The sequence below is a fragment of the Ailuropoda melanoleuca genome, chromosome 7 (assembly GCF_002007445.2).
Source record: "Ailuropoda melanoleuca isolate Jingjing chromosome 7, ASM200744v2, whole genome shotgun sequence".
In the NCBI taxonomy this organism is placed as follows: Eukaryota; Metazoa; Chordata; class Mammalia; order Carnivora; family Ursidae; genus Ailuropoda; species Ailuropoda melanoleuca.
The window spans coordinates 49,497,977-49,518,592 of record NC_048224.1 but is presented as its reverse complement, the minus strand read 5'-3'; the positions used below and the strand labels follow the sequence as shown (position 1 = coordinate 49,518,592).

Below are 20,616 nucleotides of genomic sequence, written 5' to 3'. Positions count from 1 at the left end.
GCGCATATACTTGAAGTTTCAAAGTTTGAAGTGCTGACAAAAGCTTCTCCATGTTGCAGGGTGAGGATAGGTCTTCAGAAGTCTTGGCCTAAGTGGTCATAGGGGCACCAAGAGCCCAGGACCACTTGGCTGGTTTCAGACCAGCTGGGGCGGGCAGGAAGGCACGCACTCCTATTTGCTCTGTTACAATCAGCAATGACTTCTTTGTGTAAAATGATAATGAGGCCATTAGGAGAGGCTCACCTGAAGTGCAGCGTTGTGAATCCAAGGTAATTAAACACCTCCCGAATGAAAGGGAAAGGCCAGGGAAGGTTAAGTGAGGAATAATCTGCAGCACAGGTGGCCCAAGGCCTTTGAGGATCTAGAAGAGTGACAGTGGCTTGCACCATTTCAAAGGATGGAAATGTCACCCTAGTCCCTGGGAGAGGCAGGATTTCTATTATTGGGAGGGTGGTAAGTGGGCAGTATTTTTAACATTTTAATAAAGCATGTTTTGTTTTGTTTTTCTCACATTGCTATTCCAAGTTGAAAGCCCATGGCAGAGTCTGCCCGGGTGCTGAGTGGCCTGCACTGCTCTTCATGGGTGGTCACCACTGTGGCCCTGGGGCTCCTGTGTCCCAGAACGGGGAAGTCACAATCAACGGGATACTGACACCCAGGTGTTGAGATATAGACAAAACTGCTTCCAGAGGACGGTGGTTTTCCTTGGCCCACCTCCGAGCACAGATAGGGTAGCCACTCTCTCCGTGCATATTCCCATCACTTGGGACTTGCCAGAGAAGGACATCAGCCTGGCCCTACCTTCGCTCAGTTCACTGTTGACGCACATAGCACACCCCCTTAGCAAAAGCTCAGAAGTGTTCCCTGTGCTCAGTAAAGGCTTCATGGTGACTTACTAGGTGCCCAGCGCTGTGCCCCACAACTTCATGTGTCCTTTCAGCTTATCTTTATAAGCTCTGGCAACAGGATTTTCACCATTCAGTTTCTGGCCTCAAAATCTCTGCTGTCTCGGGGCGCCTGGGTGGCGCAGTTGTTAAGCGTCTGCCTTTGGCTCAGGGCTTGATCCCGGCATTCTGGGATCGAGCCCCACATCAGGCTCCTCCGCTGGAAGCCTGCTTCTTCCTCTCCCGCTCCCCCTTCTTGTGTTCCCTCTCTCACTGGCTGTCTCTATCTCTGTCAAATAAATAAGTAAAATCTTTAAAAAAAAAAAATCTCTGCTGTCTCCACATAAAAGTTCCTACATGAATGTTCATAGCAGCGTTATTCATAATAGCCAAAATGTGGAAACAGCCCAGACACCCGTCAACTAGATAAATATGTAGGGTAAATAAAATGTGGTATAAGCCATACAATGGAATTTTTTATTCAGCTTTTGAAAAAGAATGAAGTACTGATAAGCACCACAACATGGAGTAACCTTGTTCATAATGGGCATTATGCTAAGGGGAAGAAGCCAGTCACAAAAGACCTCTTATTGTATGATTCCATTTATATGAAATGTCCAAAATCGGTAAATCCGTAGAGACAGAAGGTGGATTAGTGGTTACCTAGGACAGGGTGCATGAGGAGGGGAGGAAGATTGATGGGGAATGAGAAGTAACTGACAATAAGATGGGTTTCTTTTTGGGGTGATATAAGTATTTGGGGATTAGATAATAGTGACCTACAACCTTATTATACTAAAAACCACTAAACTATATACTTCAAATGAGTGAATTTTATGGTATATAAAATATATCTTAATAAGCTATTTAAAAATCCCCGGGGTACCCGGATGGCTCAGTCAGTTAAGCGTCTGCCTTTGGCTTACGTCCTGATCCCGGGGTCCTCGAATCAAGCCCTGCGTAGGGCTCCCTGCTCAACAGGGAGTCTGCTTCTCCCTCTCCCTCTGCCCCTCCTTCCTGCTTGTGCTCTCTCTCTCAAATAAGTAAAATTTTTTAAATAAGAAATAAAAGTCTCTTATCAGAAGCTTGTTAATAAGAAATAATGTCCATGGAGCATTTCTGTCTCTCTCTCTTTTTTTTAATTAATTAATTAATTTATTTGAGAGAGCATGTGCAAGCGGGGGGGGAGGGTCGGTAGCACAGAGGGAGAGACTAAGCAGAGCCTGATGTAGGGCTCGATCTCATGACCCGTGAGATCACGACCTGAGCTGAAACCGAGTCAGACATTCAACCAGCTGAGCTGCCCAGGTGCCCCCAAGGAGCATTTTTAAAGTTTGTGTAATCTATCCCAGACCAGTGATCCTTAATATTTTTAGGTTCACGGGTACGTTTAGGGATCTGAGGAAAACTGTGGAGCGTATACCCAGAAAAATGGTCATCACTCATTCATATTAAAAGCTTGTAGGTGATTCATGGACTGCCTGAATCTTATTTTTCTATTTTATCCTTAAATAATGTCAGGCCATCAGATAATCTTACACTGAAGCCCATACAGATTCCTGAAATGTGCTCTTGATACGTCACCTGCATGCTTGAAAACAGTTGTTAGGTTTACATTTCCCTAAAGACGAAGGGGAAAATACTCCTTACCATACTCGCAGCCCTTCTGACCCATGCCTTTTCCTCTAGCCTCATTTCAGGCCATGTTCTCCATCATTCTCTCCACTGGAGCCATAATCCTTTCTATTCCCCGAACTCCTTCTCACCACAGGCTTTTTTCCCTGTGCCTGGGACACTGTTCCTTCCCCTCTTTGCCAGGGTCTACTTCGGCTCATCCTCCAGATTTCCATTCAAGCCTGATTCCCTTCAGGAAGCCTTGTGGACTTCCTCAGTGAGCTCTAGCATAGACTAATCACAGCAGCGTCTCATGGATTTGGTATTTTCCTCACTGGAATGTAAGCTTCACGTGGGTAGGGCCCATGTCTGGTTTTGCTCACCGTTGGATCACCGTTGACTCAAGCCTACCACAGGGCTAAGTTCCAGGGGGTACTTTTCACGTGGAACAAACACAGAAGTTGTGCAGTGTAGTTTCCTGAGGTGGATGAAAAGCATGTTAGAAGCAGACCAGGAAACTTGATGTTCTCTCTGATGTGGAGGGCAAGAGCCATCATGTCACATGTGAGGATTTCCTACGCTGAGGATTCATAGGAGAGATCTCTTTAAGTTCTCACTTTCAGGAAAATTTGTTTTCATTTGTGCAAGTGGTTGGTTTGTATGACATGGACCCAAAGAATCTCACAACTTGAGTTTCTCTTTTTGCTTTGACCACTAGGAGGCCCCTAGGTCAAATTTGCAGACCAGTTCTAGCTACCATGTAAGACCTTACAGCTTACATTTATATACTAAATACTTCTGGCTTCTTTTCCCAGTGCCATGGCTTTCTTGCCTATTTTTCTCAATCTCCTGAGTACATATCTGTAAGCTGCCACAATTCCTTTAGAGTATGAAAGATATAAGAATATGTATTATGCATCTATTTACTTTATATGTAATAAACATATATAATTTATAATATATTCAATCTATATCACATGCATTTACTTTATATGTTTAACGTATGTCTATGATATGAGGTGTGAGGTATATATGTTATAATTAAGCCATTCATTTCTAATATTTGTAAATAATTTGAAGAGGGAGTAGAATTAGAACTAAAACAATTTGTGTCATTTGGGCTCAGATTATAAGACTTCTTGGCCACTTCTTGCATTTGTTCCTAGGCATGTAATCTAATCTCTCTGCAACTGTTTCACCCTTGTAAGACAGGAACACTGATCCCTTCCTTGCAAGATTGTGGAAGGAATTAAATTAGAAAATGTATGTGAACGCACATACCTGGCACATTGAAACTCTTAAAAAGTCGCTTTGTTTTTGTTCTTATTCGACACGCTCGATTCAGTTTCAGAAACCTGCCCTAATACTGAATGCAGTTTAGTTCTCCAGCAGCTGAAGTATTAAATCCATGCCCCTCCCAGGGAATTTCTAGAGCTCCGTATGTATGTGTCAGGCTTAGCCAGCCATCCTCCCACCCTGCCCTCAACCTGTGTCTCCTTTCTGTCTGTCACCAGATCTCTTCACTGAAGAACCGGCTGAAGAAGGTCTCCACAACTACTGGCAATGGTGTGGCCAGGGCCTTCCTCAAGGCCCAGGCTGCTTTCTTCGGCAGCTACCGAAATGCTTTGAAAATTGAGCCGGTGAGTACCTTCTTGGCATTTACAAATCTGTGTTTGGTCAGGGCTGAGAAATGTATCTCAGTGGTCACAGGAAATCAGCTCTTCATCTGGTTGTTGAATTCACCCAGAAGGGGTTGTGCATCTGTGTTGTGAGGGGCCAGGGGCGTGCCCTCCCCTTGACCTTCCTCTTAGCATGAGGAAGCCATGCTGCTATGTGTGCGCTCACTGCTCCTGTGAATGTTAAGACCCATCCCTTCCCTGGACAGTAGCACCAATTGCGTGTTAAGACAGTTGCCCAGATCTCTGACACACCTGCTTTGTGAGGATCCTTTCCACTTGACAAATGGGGAAACTGAGGCTCAGAAGAGACATGACTTGCTAACCAGTGGAGAAGCTGAATAGTCCCAAAGGCGATGCTTTCCCTCTGTGTCTCAATGTCCTTTTCCTGTGCAGGGGCCTCTCTTCTCCACACCTGAGAAAGCAAGGTGTCCCGGGGATTCACTTCTTAGGTGCTCCCAAAGTGCTCTTGGTGTATTGACTACACAGCGTGCTGCGAATGGGGGAATAACGTTATCCCCTCCGTGTCCCTTCAGCCTTCCTGAGCCTCAGTACTCGTCCATTCCCCTGCCTGCCCTGTGAGGTGGGAAGTTACTGTGAAGATACGAAGATATTGGGTCAACCCTAAAACCAAAGAAAGTACTAACTGTCCCGGCTTCCATGAGAAGCTTTCACCTGATAACTCCTGGCCTCTTGGCCACAGAGAATGGAGAACTTAGCCTGGGAGCCTGGGTCACTGTGTATAGGAGGGAACACTGGACGGCGACCTTGCTGACAGCCCTTTTCTCTCAGGAGCACAGAGCTCCCTTCATCCTGAGCCGGCGGGTGATGGCCACCACATCCCACCAGGTCGGAGTGGGTATAAGGAACCAGCATAGGTCGCACTGCCTATAGGCCAGGGCTCTTTGTTTCTGTCTTGGTTTTAACCTATAGCATTTTATTATATTAAATGACAAAAGGTGAGCTGTATGTCAGGCAGCGAATTTCATGTGCAGACTCTGACAGTGAATCTTGGTTATGTTTCCCATGAGCCACAGTTATACATTGTTAAGAATTTTTTTTTTTTACCACTATGACTCCATCATGTGTCTGAGTGAGACCCAGAGTACTAGTAAACACCTTGTTTTCCCCTCACCCTGGGCATACTCTCTGCCAAGTGGGGAGCTCAGGAAGCAGCAGCCTAATGCCACCATCCTCCTTGTTCCTTGTCTCCTGTCCAGCACTTAGGCCTGACTTTCTAAGCTGCCTCAGCTTCAGGCAATGTCACGGTCACATAACAGAAGGGTTACGCTTCCTTAGAACTGCTTCCCTGAGGTCCTCTAAAGCCCTTCGTTAAAGCAAGTTCCCCACGTCCTGCTTGTCTCCAAGTGAGGCAGCCCTGATTCTTTGTCCTGACCTTGGGCCCAGCCAAACCAGTCAGGTCTAGTGCTAATTTGAGAGCTAGTATAATTCAAGAAAAATACTGATGTCTTTCCATCTCTAAAAGGAGAATGGGATAACTGGCCCAGTCCTTCCCTTGTGTTGCTGGGAACTGACAGACATGAGGTATTTCCACTCTTAAAATGATGTCATTATTATTGTATACGTGTCTAGAATCCAGAGATTGTTGAATCTTGGTAGGGATTGCTGGATATGTGATCGGGGTGCAAGTTGCGCCTCAGAAGAAGTTACGGTTGTACTTGCACTTGGCTCTAAAAGGCACTGAGTTTAAGGATGGAAGCCCTGGAGTTCAAAGCCAGGCTCTGCACTTCTAAGCTATACGACCTTGAACAAGCCACTTAATCTCTTTAAACTTCAGTTTCTTCACCTGTGAAATGAGCCCAAGAATACCTGTCATTCTACATCTCCAGATGGTTATAAGGATCAAATGAGCCATAAAATGTATCCTAAGGAAGGTGAAACTTGACCTGGGTCTGATGGCTTAGGTTTGGAAAAAGAAAGAGCATCCCTTCGTGTGGTGAGTGTGGAGTTAACTGAGTGAGCAAAGGCTTGGAGGCAGTACCCCTCATGGCCACTTTGTCTGGAGTCATGGGTTTGGGTAGGGAGAGGTGGCTGCAGGAGAGTTTGGAGCCAAATCTGACAGAGCCGGGATGCTAGGCTAGAAGTGTGAACTTCACCCTGTAGGGAATGTCAATTTTTGAGCAGAGATATGGTGAGACTGAAGTCACGTGTGACCAGTAGTACAGCGGTAGTCTGATAGGAGAGTTGGAAGCAGAGGCCAGGGAACTGTCCAGGAGACTCAGAAGAGAGCCCTCTGGTGGTGACACCAGGAAGAGGTACCATGAAGAAGGAATGACTAGATGAGTCTGCAAAGATGTAAAGTATGGGACACAAGGGGCAAGAGATGTCAAAATGTCTCCGAAGATTTGGACCTAGGAGAAAGTGATGATGACCATGAGCAGAAAAAGTGAAAACTTAATGCAAAGGTATTCTCAGTGGCAGTATTGATAATGGTAAAAACATGGAACAGACTTAAGTGTCCATAATAGGCAACTGGTTGAAGAAATTAAAATATATCCATATGGTAGAATATTATGTAGTCATTAAAAGTAACATTTTGAGGATAGGATGATGAGTTTGGTTGTAAACATGATACATTTCATTAAGTCTAAGCTGTCATTCAGTCATAAGGTATACCATTACTCTAGGTACCATTACAAATCAGGAAAGGGTGCTGCCAATCACAGCTGGATGCCATCAGTTGTAAGACACATCCAGATTTCAGAGATGTTATAGTGTGAAGAAATCTGCATCTTAGAATCAATGAAATATGGCAGATTTCTCATGTTTTCAGTCCCATTCATCTCCAAAATAACTTTTTTCTGGAAGGCCAGGAGGGAAGCCAGAGGGCCTGAAATTTTCTGGCCAAGCATCATCACCATGTTACCTTGATGGTTTTTAAACCATAATTTTAATTCTAGGTATTTCTCCTTATCCGAAAGATGGGCTAACCATACTTCCCATGCAAGATTGTTTGGGGAATTAATTAAAATAATTGACTGCAAAGCAGATGTGAGCCCAAGAAGGGGATGAGGGTTGGTGGGCACTGGCCACAGGGGGTGGCATGGGTAATGGTACCTTGGGTGAGCCTGTTTGGGTGGCAGTAAGCACAGTGCTGAGAGGTTAGGGTGCCCTCCCCAGGGCCACTTGTCTTTTAGTAGTTTCTCTGGTTATAAAAATAGCACCTGCTCTTGGTTGAATATATAAATATATCTCTCTAAAGTAACAGAGGCCTAGAAATGAGAAAATACCCATAATCCTATCATCTAGAGTTGAGACAACATGTTAGCATGTTTCTACCTAGGGTTTTGGAGTTGTTTTTGTTTCATTTCGGTTTCGGTGTTTGGTTTTTGGTTTTTGGTTTTTGTCTTAAAGACAGTTGAGATATTCCTGGCAAAGCAATCCAGTTCCCAGTTATTTGGTTTTGCCTTTTAGTATGTTGTAAGCATTTTTTCACCTTATATACAAACTCTCCTTAAACATCATTTATGATGGCAGTACATATGCCGTCAAGTGACCCCAGTGGTTCTCAACCCTGGTGTGGATCAGAATCACCGGTGGGGCTCTCAAAACGGCAAGTGTCTGAGATTTTTATCAAGTTCCTACCACATTATCCTAACGCTGGTTCTCTTGATTGTCGGCAACCTCTCACCATTTTAAATCACACTGTGATGAACATCTTAATAGAAATCTTCATGCGCGGTCTGAATTATTTCCTCGGGTGGAATCCCAGACGTGGATTTCCTCGGTCAAAGGATCCGAGGACACGGAGCCTTTGCTCTAGAAGGTGAGGGAGGAAGCTGGTGGCCAGAAGCAGGTGGTAGCCTGGAGGGGAGGCAGATCGCAGGGCAGGGCCTAAGCAGCAGCCTTGCGTGTGGCGAACAGTCCGCGGCTGATGGCAGAGGGAACCTGCAGGGTGGAGGGCGCAGCAGACACTGAGAGCTCCCGGGGCTCGTCCGGTCAGGCCGCTCTGTCGCATGCCACAGCGTTCGCCACGCTGCTGCGCTGTGGCAGCTTCCTACCCTGGGCCAGCGGGTGCAGTCCCGGGACTCAGGTCACTGTGAAGTCACAGAGTTTGGATTTTTCTAAAACATGAAACATGACAGACTAGACAGTGCTCCTTTCTACTCGGCTTGGCGGCCGGCTCCCACTGTGCCCCTCAGTGCCCCCCCGGCTCTGGGAGGGGGGTGAGCCCCAGCCGGAGGGGCCGGGATGAGCCACTCCTCCTCCTCCGCGGCCCAGGGCTCACTGGAGACTTTTAACTCTTTGGCCTTTTTTTTTTCTCCCCTTTCCTACTGGAAAAATTTCAAAATGCAGCTGGCTGGGGAATCTCGAGCTTCATTTTCTTTCCCCTGCCTGGGAGGGAAGGGGAAGGCAGCCCCCTGCTGAGGCCGGCCACATGCCAGAGCTGCCCTGCTCCCTGTCCCTGCCTTGCTCCGTGCCTGTGCCAGGGCAGGAGGGCCTGCGTTGGCTCGTTGGCAGTGTCTCTTCAGGGCCAGGTGAATTATTTCTCCCAAGGGCCAGAGAGTGGGATACAGGGGTGTCCAGTTACAGCCCAGTCTACCTGCTTGGGGGCCTCCCACAAGCCTGGATGGAGCTCGGTCCATCTTCCAAGTGGCTCCGCGTCCGTGATCTCGACAATCCCCTGTGACTGCCCGCTTCCTATCCACGTTCCAGGTGGAGAATAAAGGCTGAGATTGCTGGTGACTTCCTGGTGAGTGGAAGAGCCAGGAGGCAGACTCAGGTCGGCCTGACTCCAAAACTCAGGTTCCTTCCACCACACCCTCTTGCCTGTCTTTGTTCTGGTTTCCTCAGGCTCCATGTTAACAACCCTGTCTGCATTTCCAGCGCCGGCCCGGGTCATGGCAGGGTCCAGGCGTCAGTGAGTAAATTTTGCACCAGCGGGTGGAAGGATGGGTGAGAGAAAGTAAGGAACAGAAAAGTGCGTGAGGCCGGGGTTCTGTTCAGTGTGTTCAACGCAAACACATTGCATCCTGCCTTGTCTTAAGGCTTCGGAGGTTGGTGCTACCTGGCAGAGGGGAGCGTGTCTGCAAATCACAAGGGCATGTGACCCATTTTTCAGTCACCCAGAGAATATGAGGTGCAAAGCCCAGGATATTTAACAATATCGGCCACACCAACTTGTTCTTCTCCACTTAAATGACAAAACCACAAGCAGCCAGGCAGCCCCTTTCGGAAAAACCCCCTTTATCCATGTCAAGCAGCAGCCCAGGCTCCAGCTCATTTATTTAGGCCTTTCTTGCTCTCTGACACGCCTCCTAGCAGTTGCCAGGCAACTCTGGGAGTAGCAGTGTGTGTTAGGGATTAACTAGTTAGGGCTGGGGTCCTTTTTGGCAAGAAGGGGATAAAAGACAAATGATTTTAATTGCTAGGCCAAGGATCCTTTCTGTGCTTGGTGGAGGATTGCAACTTTTGGAGGATATGTATAGCAGTGTGGTTCTTGAATTTGCCTTGAATGTTCCCCTTTCTCCCTCTCAGAGAGAACGAATGGATTTTTTAAAGAATCTTACTTTTACCACACTCCTTTGTTTAAAATTATATCATCGTGAAATCTGAATAAGACTAACCTACCACCCTCTTTTTGGAAGACAGCACCGTGGCCTCAGTTTTAAAGAACTTTCAAAAATAGAATCGTGTGCTTTAATTTCATGCCTTTTTCTGTTCATAGTTTCTCATAAGCTCATACGTGGAATCATCTCAAGACAGTACATTTGAAGGTACTTGTTCCCATGTCTGGCCCACTGCAGATCTTGGTAAATGTTAAATCAGAGAGCAAAACTGATGGATATTGGTGCTTTAGGACTCATCCTGTTCTGTGCCAGGATCTGCGGAAAGGCCAGGATAGATGGAGTACCGTGAGAGTTGTTGATTCAACAAGCCAGTGTGGCTCTCTCTGGGCCAGCCTGCTAGCTGGGCCTCCCCAGGAGGAATGGAGCACAGCCCCTGGCCTCAGGGAGCTAGTGCTGGGGTGGGGGCAGTGAACAGACAGTCACTATCGTGTGCTCCGAAGGAGGCCGTGCAGGCAGCATCTAGCTCTGTAGTCCTACTCGCTTAGTCGATCCCAAGAGGTCTGGCTTCCAGATTCAGCTGTGGGTACGCTGGCATCATCCACCTTACAGCCCCTGATTTTGCACATGATTCTGCTGAGTCATATTTATCCACCTAAAAAACCCTTTAAAGACAGAGAAGTTAAGATAAAAGCAAATTGATAGCCTGGCTTTCAAGCATGAACGGATGAGGCTATGTTGGAACAGGTCGGAAAAACACCACGTATATCTGTTTCCTGGTTGAGTAACGCCATTGATCTCATGGCTTCAAAAGACACAACTATATTTATATGCGTTTTTAGTGTAACAGAGAACAGAAGAATATTTAGAAACTAGAAACACTAAAACATCACAAAAGTCCCACTGAACTAACACAGCTACCTTAACTACCTTTTGTATACTGTCTTTAATAATTTTTCGTTTTGCCAAGTGTTTCCATAGCTGCTATCAACTCTAAGTTAAAAGTTTGTTTCTCCTCTATTTAATGTTACATCATAACGCGTTTTTGTATAGCTGCTGAACATTCCATCAAGGAAAGCTACCATAATTTCTGTAACTACTCACAGTGGACCTTGAGATCTTTTCCAGTCTTTTAATAGTAAAATTAATACTGCACCAAACACCTTTGTGAGTGACAGTCCGAAATGCTGTATTCTGAAGGCTTCAGAATAGAAGAAATACGAGTCAGCATGCAGGAGCCTGACTTGGGGTGCCAACTTGTCACAGCGTGGTAAGGAGCAGATTTGCGTGGACTCAGTCTAACCACAGCTCAAAATGGAAAGCATGGAGGACCCTTCATGGTGTGGGCTCCCTGCTCTCTACACAGGCAGGCAGAGGAAAGCCCAGAACGTATATAAGGGATGTCCCTAATTTGTGCCTCTGTCTTGTGCAAAAGAAAGGGTTGAGGAAGCTTAAAACAATGTGTACAGGAAGACAAGAGATAGGAGGTGAAGGAAGCAGGGGAAAGGAGAAAGCCTGGAAGAGGCTGGCGTGTGCGCCTCTGTGCTGGCTCTGAGATTCTCTGCACTGCTAAGGAGCACAGAGCTGGAGATCAAACCCACGTGTGTCTTCTGAGCCCATGCTTTTTTTCTTTTCTCCTCCCCCCTTTTTTTTATGGTAAAACATATATAACATAACTTTTCCATTTTAACCATCGCTCAGTATAAAATTCAGTGGCATTAATTACAGTCACAATACCATACGGCCACCATCACTGTATTTTCAAAATTTTCATTACCCCAAACAGAAACTCTGAGCCCATTAACCAATAACTCCCCACTCCCCCATCCCACCAGTGCTTGGTAACCTGTAATCTATTCTCTATTAATGTCCCTATTCTAGATATTTCATGTAAGCGAAATTATTATTTGCCCTCCTGTGTATGGCTACTTTCACTGAGCATAACATTTTCAAGCTCATCCACACTGTATGCAGCCGGTGTCAGCACTTCATCCCTTTTTAAGGCTGAGTAATATTCCACTGTATGTATGTATCTACCACTTTTTGCTAATCCATTCTTCTCTTGATGGACACTTGGGCTCCCACCTTTCGGCTATGATGAATACTGCTGTGAACTTCCTGTGCACATATCTGTTAGAGTCCCTGTTTTCGGTTCTTTTGTATATACCTAGGAATGGAATTATTGTGATATGTTCCCGTGAATATTCTGTAGGAAAAGTTGGTGAAAGATTTTCTTATTTTTCCAGTTTATTTTAGGCAAGCAGATAGGGAATTATAGCCAAAACCTACAGTCCTCATCTAAACAGATGCATTGACAGCAGGAGTCTATACTAGACTGGAGAAGGGGCTACTAACTTACTGGTTGCCATTTTTCTCCTATTAGTGTTCATCCCAAGTCAAGATCATAGCCCTGCGGATGAAGCAGGGGTAAGGGGAGGTACCACCACTGTACCTCTGTGGCTCTAAACAGCCAAGGAGGCAGAGTGGGATTGGAAAGAGTAGATTTGGAGTCACCTGGGTTTTTGTCCTGGTTCTGGAAGTCACTTAACTTCTCTGAGCGTCAGTTTTCTCATCTACAAAATGCAAATATGCCTACCTTATAGGACTACTGATAAAAATAGCAATAATGTATGTAAAACACCAGCACAGTGTTTTTGCTGACAGTAGATATTAACTAAATGATAGTAACCGTTCTTGGGTCAAGAAAGTAAAGGAGGAAGTGGGGAATGAGACTGCCACATTCTAGAACAATGGTGGTCAAATATTCTTGTTCAAGTGTCAGATTACCTGAAACCATTCACAACACAAATGAGATTTTGGCCTATTTATTCCTATCTCATGAAGTAATTGAGGGTTTGGCTTTTATTTCAAGTGATACATAAAGGATTTGTAAGAAAACACATAATATCAAATAAATGTTGATAGAAATAATTATTTATTCATGTTTCTGCTCACCAGCACTTACAGACAAATATGAGAGTGGCAGGTACCAAGGGTTTAAAATCAAGAAATGCATTAGAGTCAATTTTTTATAATGCACAAGGGGAAATATAATTAATATTTTGTTCTAGTTCATCAAAATATTTTGTGCCTCTTGGGAAAAGATGACCATCGTTTGATATTGACCCCAAACCTCTATAGTCTTCCTCCCAGGGTGGGACACTGATGTTGCTCATGAACATAGTTTGGGAGTCCTGGCATCTTGGAGCCACACCATAAATGCTTCCTGAACTGAGAACCATTGTTCTAGAAATAGACTGCCCAAGTAAAAAGCAGATCCTTGAGTGAGCGAAGATGAGAACTGGCAGGAGATCAGCTTAAACATGATGTTCAGGCTTACCTGAATGATTTCAAAGAGCATCACTGAGTGTGACCAAAATGAAGTTCCCGTATGTTCTAAAATACTTGAAAAATAAACCATAGCTAGTGGTATCTTAGACTATCCAGGGAGGGAATTGCATGCCTTAACCTGATCTCTGTCATAATCCTGCCTCCTTTCATCATCACTTTGTTCCTATAGGACGGGACCACATTTTGTATTCCTTGGTGTTTCTCACATACTCTGATATTTAGTAGGTGCTTATTAAATATTTGTTGAATGTGTGGATGAACAAATGAATGCATGATACCTGTTTTCCCATGCTATGCATCAGAAAGACTAGTGGCCATATTTCAGTGTTGCACAATACAGAAACTTAGTTTAAGAAGAAGAAAAAAAAGAACACAACCACCACCCAGCTCCATTAGAGTGAGAAGACATACAATGTATAAAAGTAAAACAAAGACACAACCCAGCAGCTACCTGGTAGCTAACCAGAGGCAGTTGGAGAAGATCACCCTCTGTGGGATCACCATGTGCAGTAAATACTCAGGTCTAGTTAGGAAGGTCCAATAGATGAGTATATTAACAGAGCAAATTCACTTTTACATGCTGTATCTTTGTGGAAGCAATGGCAAAGAGAAATGGTTGCTATTATTGGAGTTTTAAGTCAAACGATCTCACTTTGGGGTCTTTTACTTTTTCATGAAGACTCTGAAAAAGAGACCTTTCTGATCCACTTTCAAGCCTAAAACAGTGATCTATGACTCTATGTACTAGCTAGACTGTGAACTTAAGAACAGGATTCTGTCTTATTCTTTCTTCTACTCCCAGCACATACATAGTAGCAGCTCAGTAACCTGAAACGGTGTGGTGGTGGATTTGTTCTGTGGAGGACATTATGGTATACGTAGTGATTAGAGGATAAATCAGTGTGGACATGAATCCACACTGATTTTCTATGGGAAGTGGATACATTCTCAGAAATACACAACTACATCACATTCAGTCTTGTGCTACCCTTTCAAAAAGAAATGGAAACCCACTCTGGAAGGTGGTGGAGTGTCAGGATGACTCATGTATCCCTGGCACAGAGCCTGATACTTAGAAGGGGCTCAATAATTATCTGGGGAGTAAATGAAATTATAATAGTTCTTACCTATAATATCCTTAGTTGTTTGGGAGCTGAACATAGTTTTGTTAAATAAATCATTAAGACTTGAATCTTAAGGAAAAGAAAATAGTAACATGAAGCATTTGTTATATGCTAGACTCTGCATATAGTCCATTACTTGATTTTTACAGTCCTCATATGGAGAGAGTAGTGTATCCCCATTTTACTGATGAGAAACCAAGGCTAAGAAAGGTTATGTTACTTTTTAAAGAAGTGGTAGAGCCAGGATTCGGACCCTCCATCTGCCTGAATCTAGCAACCACGCTCTTTCCTCTGACCGCTCGCCACAATGGTGATTACCATATGGTCCATGTTACATACAATTTGAGGGCATATCAGAAGAAAACTGAGCTGGTTTCCTCTTAGGAGTCAATGTCTCCAATCTCTGCAAATGTTTCTTGAAAAATACAGGTTAAACTAACACCATTTATAAACTATTTTGCAAAGGGGAAATGTCAAAATTTTAGATATCTTTTAAAAAACATTCCTTTAATAGATAATTTTAATTGCCTAATATTTTGTTGTTTAAATATTTGATATTTATGGTGATAATTGGATGGAAAGAAGTAAAACACTTGCAAGGGCAGCCCTCGTCTTTTCCTGGGCTGACACCTAGTGGCGAGTTTTGTCATGGCACTGTTAATCTGGGTGTTAAACTTTCTTGATTGTAGTTTGTCAATTGATTTTAGGATTTTTTAAAAAATCAGTTATTTTCATGTTAATAAAAATAGCTGCATTCATATAAGGTTCACTTATTAGGGCTCATCATAACAATGGAACTTTGATTTAACATGAAATATAACTCAATTATAATCAAGCCTTGCTAATAGAAAATGATGTAAGTATTTAAAATCTTGCGGTATTTGGGGTGCCTGGCTGGCTCGGTCAGTAGAGCATGTGACTCTTGATCTCAGGTTCATTAGTTTGAGCCCCGCATTGGGCATAGCGATCATTTAAATTTTTTTAAAAAGGAAATATAAAATCTTGGGGTACTTGTCATATCTCCCCTCTCCCCCCGCCCCCGCCACCGTGAACCTGACTGGTAACCGTGGTAACCACCCAGCCCTGGGCACTGGCTTGCACACACTGACAAGACTCAATCACAGCACTTAAAGATAGTGCAGGACAGAGACAGAGTTGCCCTGAGGTAGGGTAACTGCTGTGGTAGAATGTTGTACAAGGTAACAGACATCCAAATGCAGGATGAGTCGCTGCACCTGGGTGCCAAGGGGAAGTTTCCCAGGGACAGATGCACATGGGTGGCATCTTACAGGAGGAATAGCCATTCCCCAGGAGCAGGGGCAGAGAGTAGCTCACACAAAGGCAAGGGGCGTCGGAACTACACGGCATGATCGGTCCCAGTGGTGGTCACCTGGCTGGGGCATGGACAGGAGAGTAACCAAGGGTAAAGTGGGAAGGGCCCAGCTCCAGGCCATGAAAGACCCAGATGGACAGAAAAGGGCTTCAGCACCAATACCATAAGCCAGCATTTCTAGAACAGTGTTCCTGGAATTATTAGATGCACAAGATGTTATGTTTTCTGATCACATAAGATTTGGGATTGTCGCACATTGCATACTGTAACTTTTTTTTTTAAGATATTTACTATGCATGTTACTAAAGCCTGGCCATAAAGAAATCTGATTAACTTTGTTTAACCTAGCATTTTTCCAAAAACCCTTTCCCCCACAAAATACCTTTTAACATTCCATGCGTCTACTACTCCTCGCCACAGTTGGGGAAACACTTCTGTAGCTAATGATTGATGATGAATTTTCCTCACTCTAAGGCCATGGAATTAGGATACCAACTGGGGTCATTTTACCCCCCTTCTCATTGCTATGAACCTCAGAAAGAGAAAAGCATGTGCCTTTTCCAAAGGCTTTCTTGTCTGGCCAGACAGAGGTTTGTGGCCAACCTGTGGTCTTGAGACACAGAACCCCAGCTGTCACTCGACTCTCAGTTCAGGATCACAAGCTGCCACTTGGTTCCCTTGGTCTAGCAACTTGATCAACATCTCAGTCAGGATCTAACCAGGAAAACAAAAACCCCTTCAGGTGTTTATAAGAGGAAAAGTAATTCAAGGAAAGGGGTATCCAACTGAGAGACACGCTGAGACTCAAAAGGGGGCAGAGAGGTAATCCAGAGATCAGCAACAGCTGGGGTGGTATACCCAAGGCCAGGGCCAGGGTCAGGGTCACCTGACTAAAGCTGGATCCTGTGGGTCTGTGCGGTGGGCGCCCGAGTCAGGAGGCGAACCACCGCTGGATGAACCACCCAGGCAGAGAGAGAGGAGAAAACCTCAGCTTCTTCCTCCCGTTATCGTCATCCTCATCCCTCACTAGTCCCTCACGTGGGCCCAACCAGGCAGGCGGCTAGCTGACCTGGGAGCCCAGGGGACTCAGCCTGCCTTCTACACAGAATAGGGCAGAAGAGTGGAGAGTGGTAGATTCCAGATATTAAGCTATTTAGTGATGTACCCCCCCACCCCAGGCAAATAATAAACAACATGGTGAAATTAAAAGCCCCCTAATTTCTAGTTAGATATAGAGCCAACCTAGACTCTGCCTCTTCTCCACTGTGTGACCCTAGGCAAGTTACTATACCTTTCTGAACCTTAGTTCCTCAATTGTGAAATAGGAAAAAGTCTCTACTTAAATGATACCTTTATAGGGCCTCCTTGACATATTCGTGGCTGGTTCCTGTTTTATAATGAAACAGGAACAAGGTATTTACAACTTTTTGAGCTTAGGGTGGAGCTAATAGTGTTAGCACCCTGTGTGTGTTGGTCAACCACTCTAAACTTTATTGGCTGAAGTTTTGTTAACTAGCAATCATCATCTAGGAGATGTCTAATTTCTTAATATATTCCTATCCTGGGGACTTTGGAGTGGGAGAAGGCTTGTAAAATGGGCAATGGAAGGTTCAAGTGTTGGAGAGCTTCTCTGTGTGTATTATTGTTACCAGTTCAGTACAAGGTAAAGAAAATTGAGATTCCAAGAGAGCTACCGCTTAAGAGATGTTAAACCTTGGGAATGACTTCCTCCTGGAACCACAGGTTTTTCTTATTTTATGGGGAGAAAATGCTATCCTCATAAAATTATTTTAAGAATTAAAGGAGATGGCAGGTGTAACGTACTTGCTGTCCACTCGTCTTCTCTGCCCTCCACAACAAACTGGAAGCAGCTCCCCTTATACCGTGTGAATGCCCAGCTCACCAGCAGCCACATTCCATGCTGGTGTGGCAGGATTTTTGGAAAGCCTTAACGGGAGATTATTTATGTTTGGTTTGCTGGTCCCTGTTAGTGATGTGACCTGGCAGGCCTCCACTCACCCTGTTCTCGTCAGTCACAGCTCACTGGCATTATTCATAAGCCATTTGCTTGAGACTTTCTTTGCCCATATTCCCACTGTGATGCATTTTTAGTCTCCTCTTCACAACATGAAAAATGGTCTGTAGGTTTTGAGGGTGTCCTGAGCAAGTCAGTTGTCAGCTTAAAAGGTCATTATCCTTTGAAGGGGAACTTTTATCCTGAGTTCATTAGTTTTATCCTCGTTTGATGAGTGTTAGGCAAAAAAGGGGGGGAGGGGAACCCATCTGTTGAACACATACTTCTTGCCCTTCATTTCTGTTTTCTTGGTTAAATGCGCATGGTATTATTCCCAATTGATAGGTAAGGGACTTAAAGCAAAGAGACTTGAAATAATTTAAATCAGCAACTTCGAACAGACGTTTCCCAAGACCTACTTTGCCTGACATGGTTCTAGATGCTTAGAGATAAGGCAGAACAAAATAAAGTCCCAGCCCTTGAATCCCTTCTGTTGCAGGCAGACGCAGGAAACAAAGATGAAAGTCAGTATGTAATGTGTCAGGTGGTGATAAGTGTGCATAAAAAGAAAGCTGAGGAAGGGGATAGAGATGAGGTAGGTGTTGGTAAGAGATGAAGCTGGATAGGAGGCCAGGTCTGTCTGCCTGTGGAATTCATGTTTGTCCCCACTGGTCCAAGTCTGCTTCTGGTCCTCTTTGGTGATGGTTTCCAGCAACTAGTGAAGCAACATGAACTCTGACATTTTATTTCTTACTCTGGAGGTGACAGTTCAGTGTGTCGGGGTGGTGACATTGCATTCCTAGCGTCCACAAGACATTTTTGCTGCACTCCCTGCTGTCAGCAGCACGTAGCTGTTTGCTTCGTCTCTCTGGTTTCCCAAACACATTTAATCTTGATGCAGAAAGCATCTTGCCAGCTTGGGCTCAAGCCCTAGCACTGAGGAGGCCAGACTGTCCTAGAGGAGGGTCCCTGTGACTGTTGGCTCGAAGGAACTCAGTGCCTCTTTTCTCTCTGCTTCCAAAAAGTGATGTCATGGGTAGTAGCTTAGGTAGTCTTAATTTCTATTTCCTGATCTTTAGTATTCAGCAAGGCAGTTTGATCCCAGGAGTATTGGGCACCAAGAAATGGATCAAATATGGAACCTGCCCACAGGAGTCTGCTGGACCTGGGTTCCGCTTTTCCACTGAAGTAATTTTGAGCAAGCTAGTTCAGCCCTTTGTGCTTCGGTCTCCTCCTCTGTAAAAGGGGCGAATAAGTGTAATCTGCCTCATAGGATTGTGGTGAAGATCAAATGAAATATAGAGCATGGTGCCTGGCATATGGAAGGAACTTAATATTAGGTAGGCTTTTTTTTTTTTAAATAAACTTTATATTTTAGAGCAGTTCTGTGTTCACAGAAAAATTAAGTGGAAGGTACAGAGATTTCCCGTAGACCTCCTGTTCCCACTCATGCATATAGCCTCCTCCATTAATAATGTTCATTTTTAAATATATAAAAATAACTCTTTAATTTATAGCTGAACTTTCTCTACACCCTATCCTATGAGGAAACAGTGGAGTAGAAATGAAGTTTTCTTTTCCATAGTGAAGACAATATATGCATTTTAATGAAAACGATAGGGAGAATTCTCATCATGATGATATGTTGATATTCGATCTTTACAATACTTCCCACTGGATAGATATTGTTATATGTTTAAAAATATTTTTATTGTAAAGTAACTTGTAAAGTAGATCAAGAAAACTGCCTTAATCACATGAACAGCTTAACCAGTTGTTATAAGACCAACACTGCCCGGGACAAGAAAAAAGGCTTTACTCTACCCATCGCAGAAACCACCTTCCATGAAAACCCTTTCCCTTTTGCCCAAAGTAACCACCATCCTAGCTTTTCTATTAAAAAAAAAATAGTTTTATAATGAAGCATCAAACTTTACATCGGAATCTGGGGATGTACTGTATGGTGATTAACACAATATAATAAAATAAAATTTAAAAAAAAATAGTTTTATTACCCAAACGTGTATTCTTAGATGCTATAGTTTAGTATTGGCCGTTTAAAAAAATTGATAATGGTTTTTAATTCTCTTCTGTATGTTCCTCCTCCACCCCTTTTGTTTCATTACAATTTGCCTGTTGAAGAACCCAGACCTAAAGTTTTCCACAGTGTGGATTTTGCTGATTGCACAATCATGGTGCTGTTCACCATGTTCCTCTGTCTTCTGTATTTCCTCCTAATTGGCAACTGGATCCTAAGATGGGATAGACTATGGCTCAATCCCTTTGGCAAGATGATAGGAGGCATGTCAAGGCTGGTTGTGTCTCTTCTGGTGATTTTTAGTAGCCAGTAATGCTTAGTTTCTATATCTGTGTATTCACTGGGAGTTGCAAAATGTTGAGTGATGTTCTAAGTTTATCATTTATTTTTCATCTGTTGGCTGGAACATTTTTATGAAGAGATACTTTCCCTCATTTACTATTTCATTACCCAGTGACACAGTTCATATGGCAAAGATAAGATAAATGCTTGGTTCTTTCCCTTTATTTGCCAGTTTTTAATATAATGAATTAGTTCCCTAACATCCTCAAAATGTGACACTTCTTTTGTATATGTAGATTATGGCTCAATGGATTTAAACATTTGATAGTTTGGAGTCTCTTGCAATTATTATTGTTAACGAAATTCAAACTGTTCCAACTTCTTCACTTTGGTGCCTGAGTACTTTTTCTTTAAACACAATGCTAGTAGTCTTGGATAGCTCCCTTGTTATCTGATATTACAAGATACTCCAGGTTCATCTTAGACATTTCCTACCTGCAAACCTGGAATCACACATTTCTTCAGGCAGCACTGTTTTTTGTTGTTGTTGTTTGGGGTTTTTTTTTTTAGTGAGGAAAAAATATCTCAAGACTAAAACCTGGGTGCTAAGTATACTCACTGCTCCTGGTCAGTTTCCAGGCCTTTTCAGTGGACAGAGCTAGGATACACACGCGCGTGCGCGCACACACACACGTGTACACGTGTATGTGTATATATATATATATATATATATATATATATATATATATATATATATATATATATATATATT

General features: G+C 43.7%; 1 protein-coding gene across 17 annotated transcripts in view; it reads left to right on the top strand.

Moving 5' to 3' along the window:
* The window catches only part of DENND1A (DENN domain containing 1A), a 490,265-nt gene that overhangs the window by 331,562 nt on the left and 138,087 nt on the right, over positions 1-20,616 (top strand). For all 17 annotated transcript variants that reach the window (XR_004626573.1, XM_034664472.1, XM_034664473.1 and 14 more), the window contains one exon: positions 4,013-4,138. Coding sequence is in view for 16 of the 17 variants with exons in the window: in XM_034664472.1 (XP_034520363.1) it covers positions 4,013-4,138 (126 nt within the window). In the remaining variant the exon portion in view is untranslated. The remainder of the gene's footprint in view (positions 1-4,012; positions 4,139-20,616) is intronic.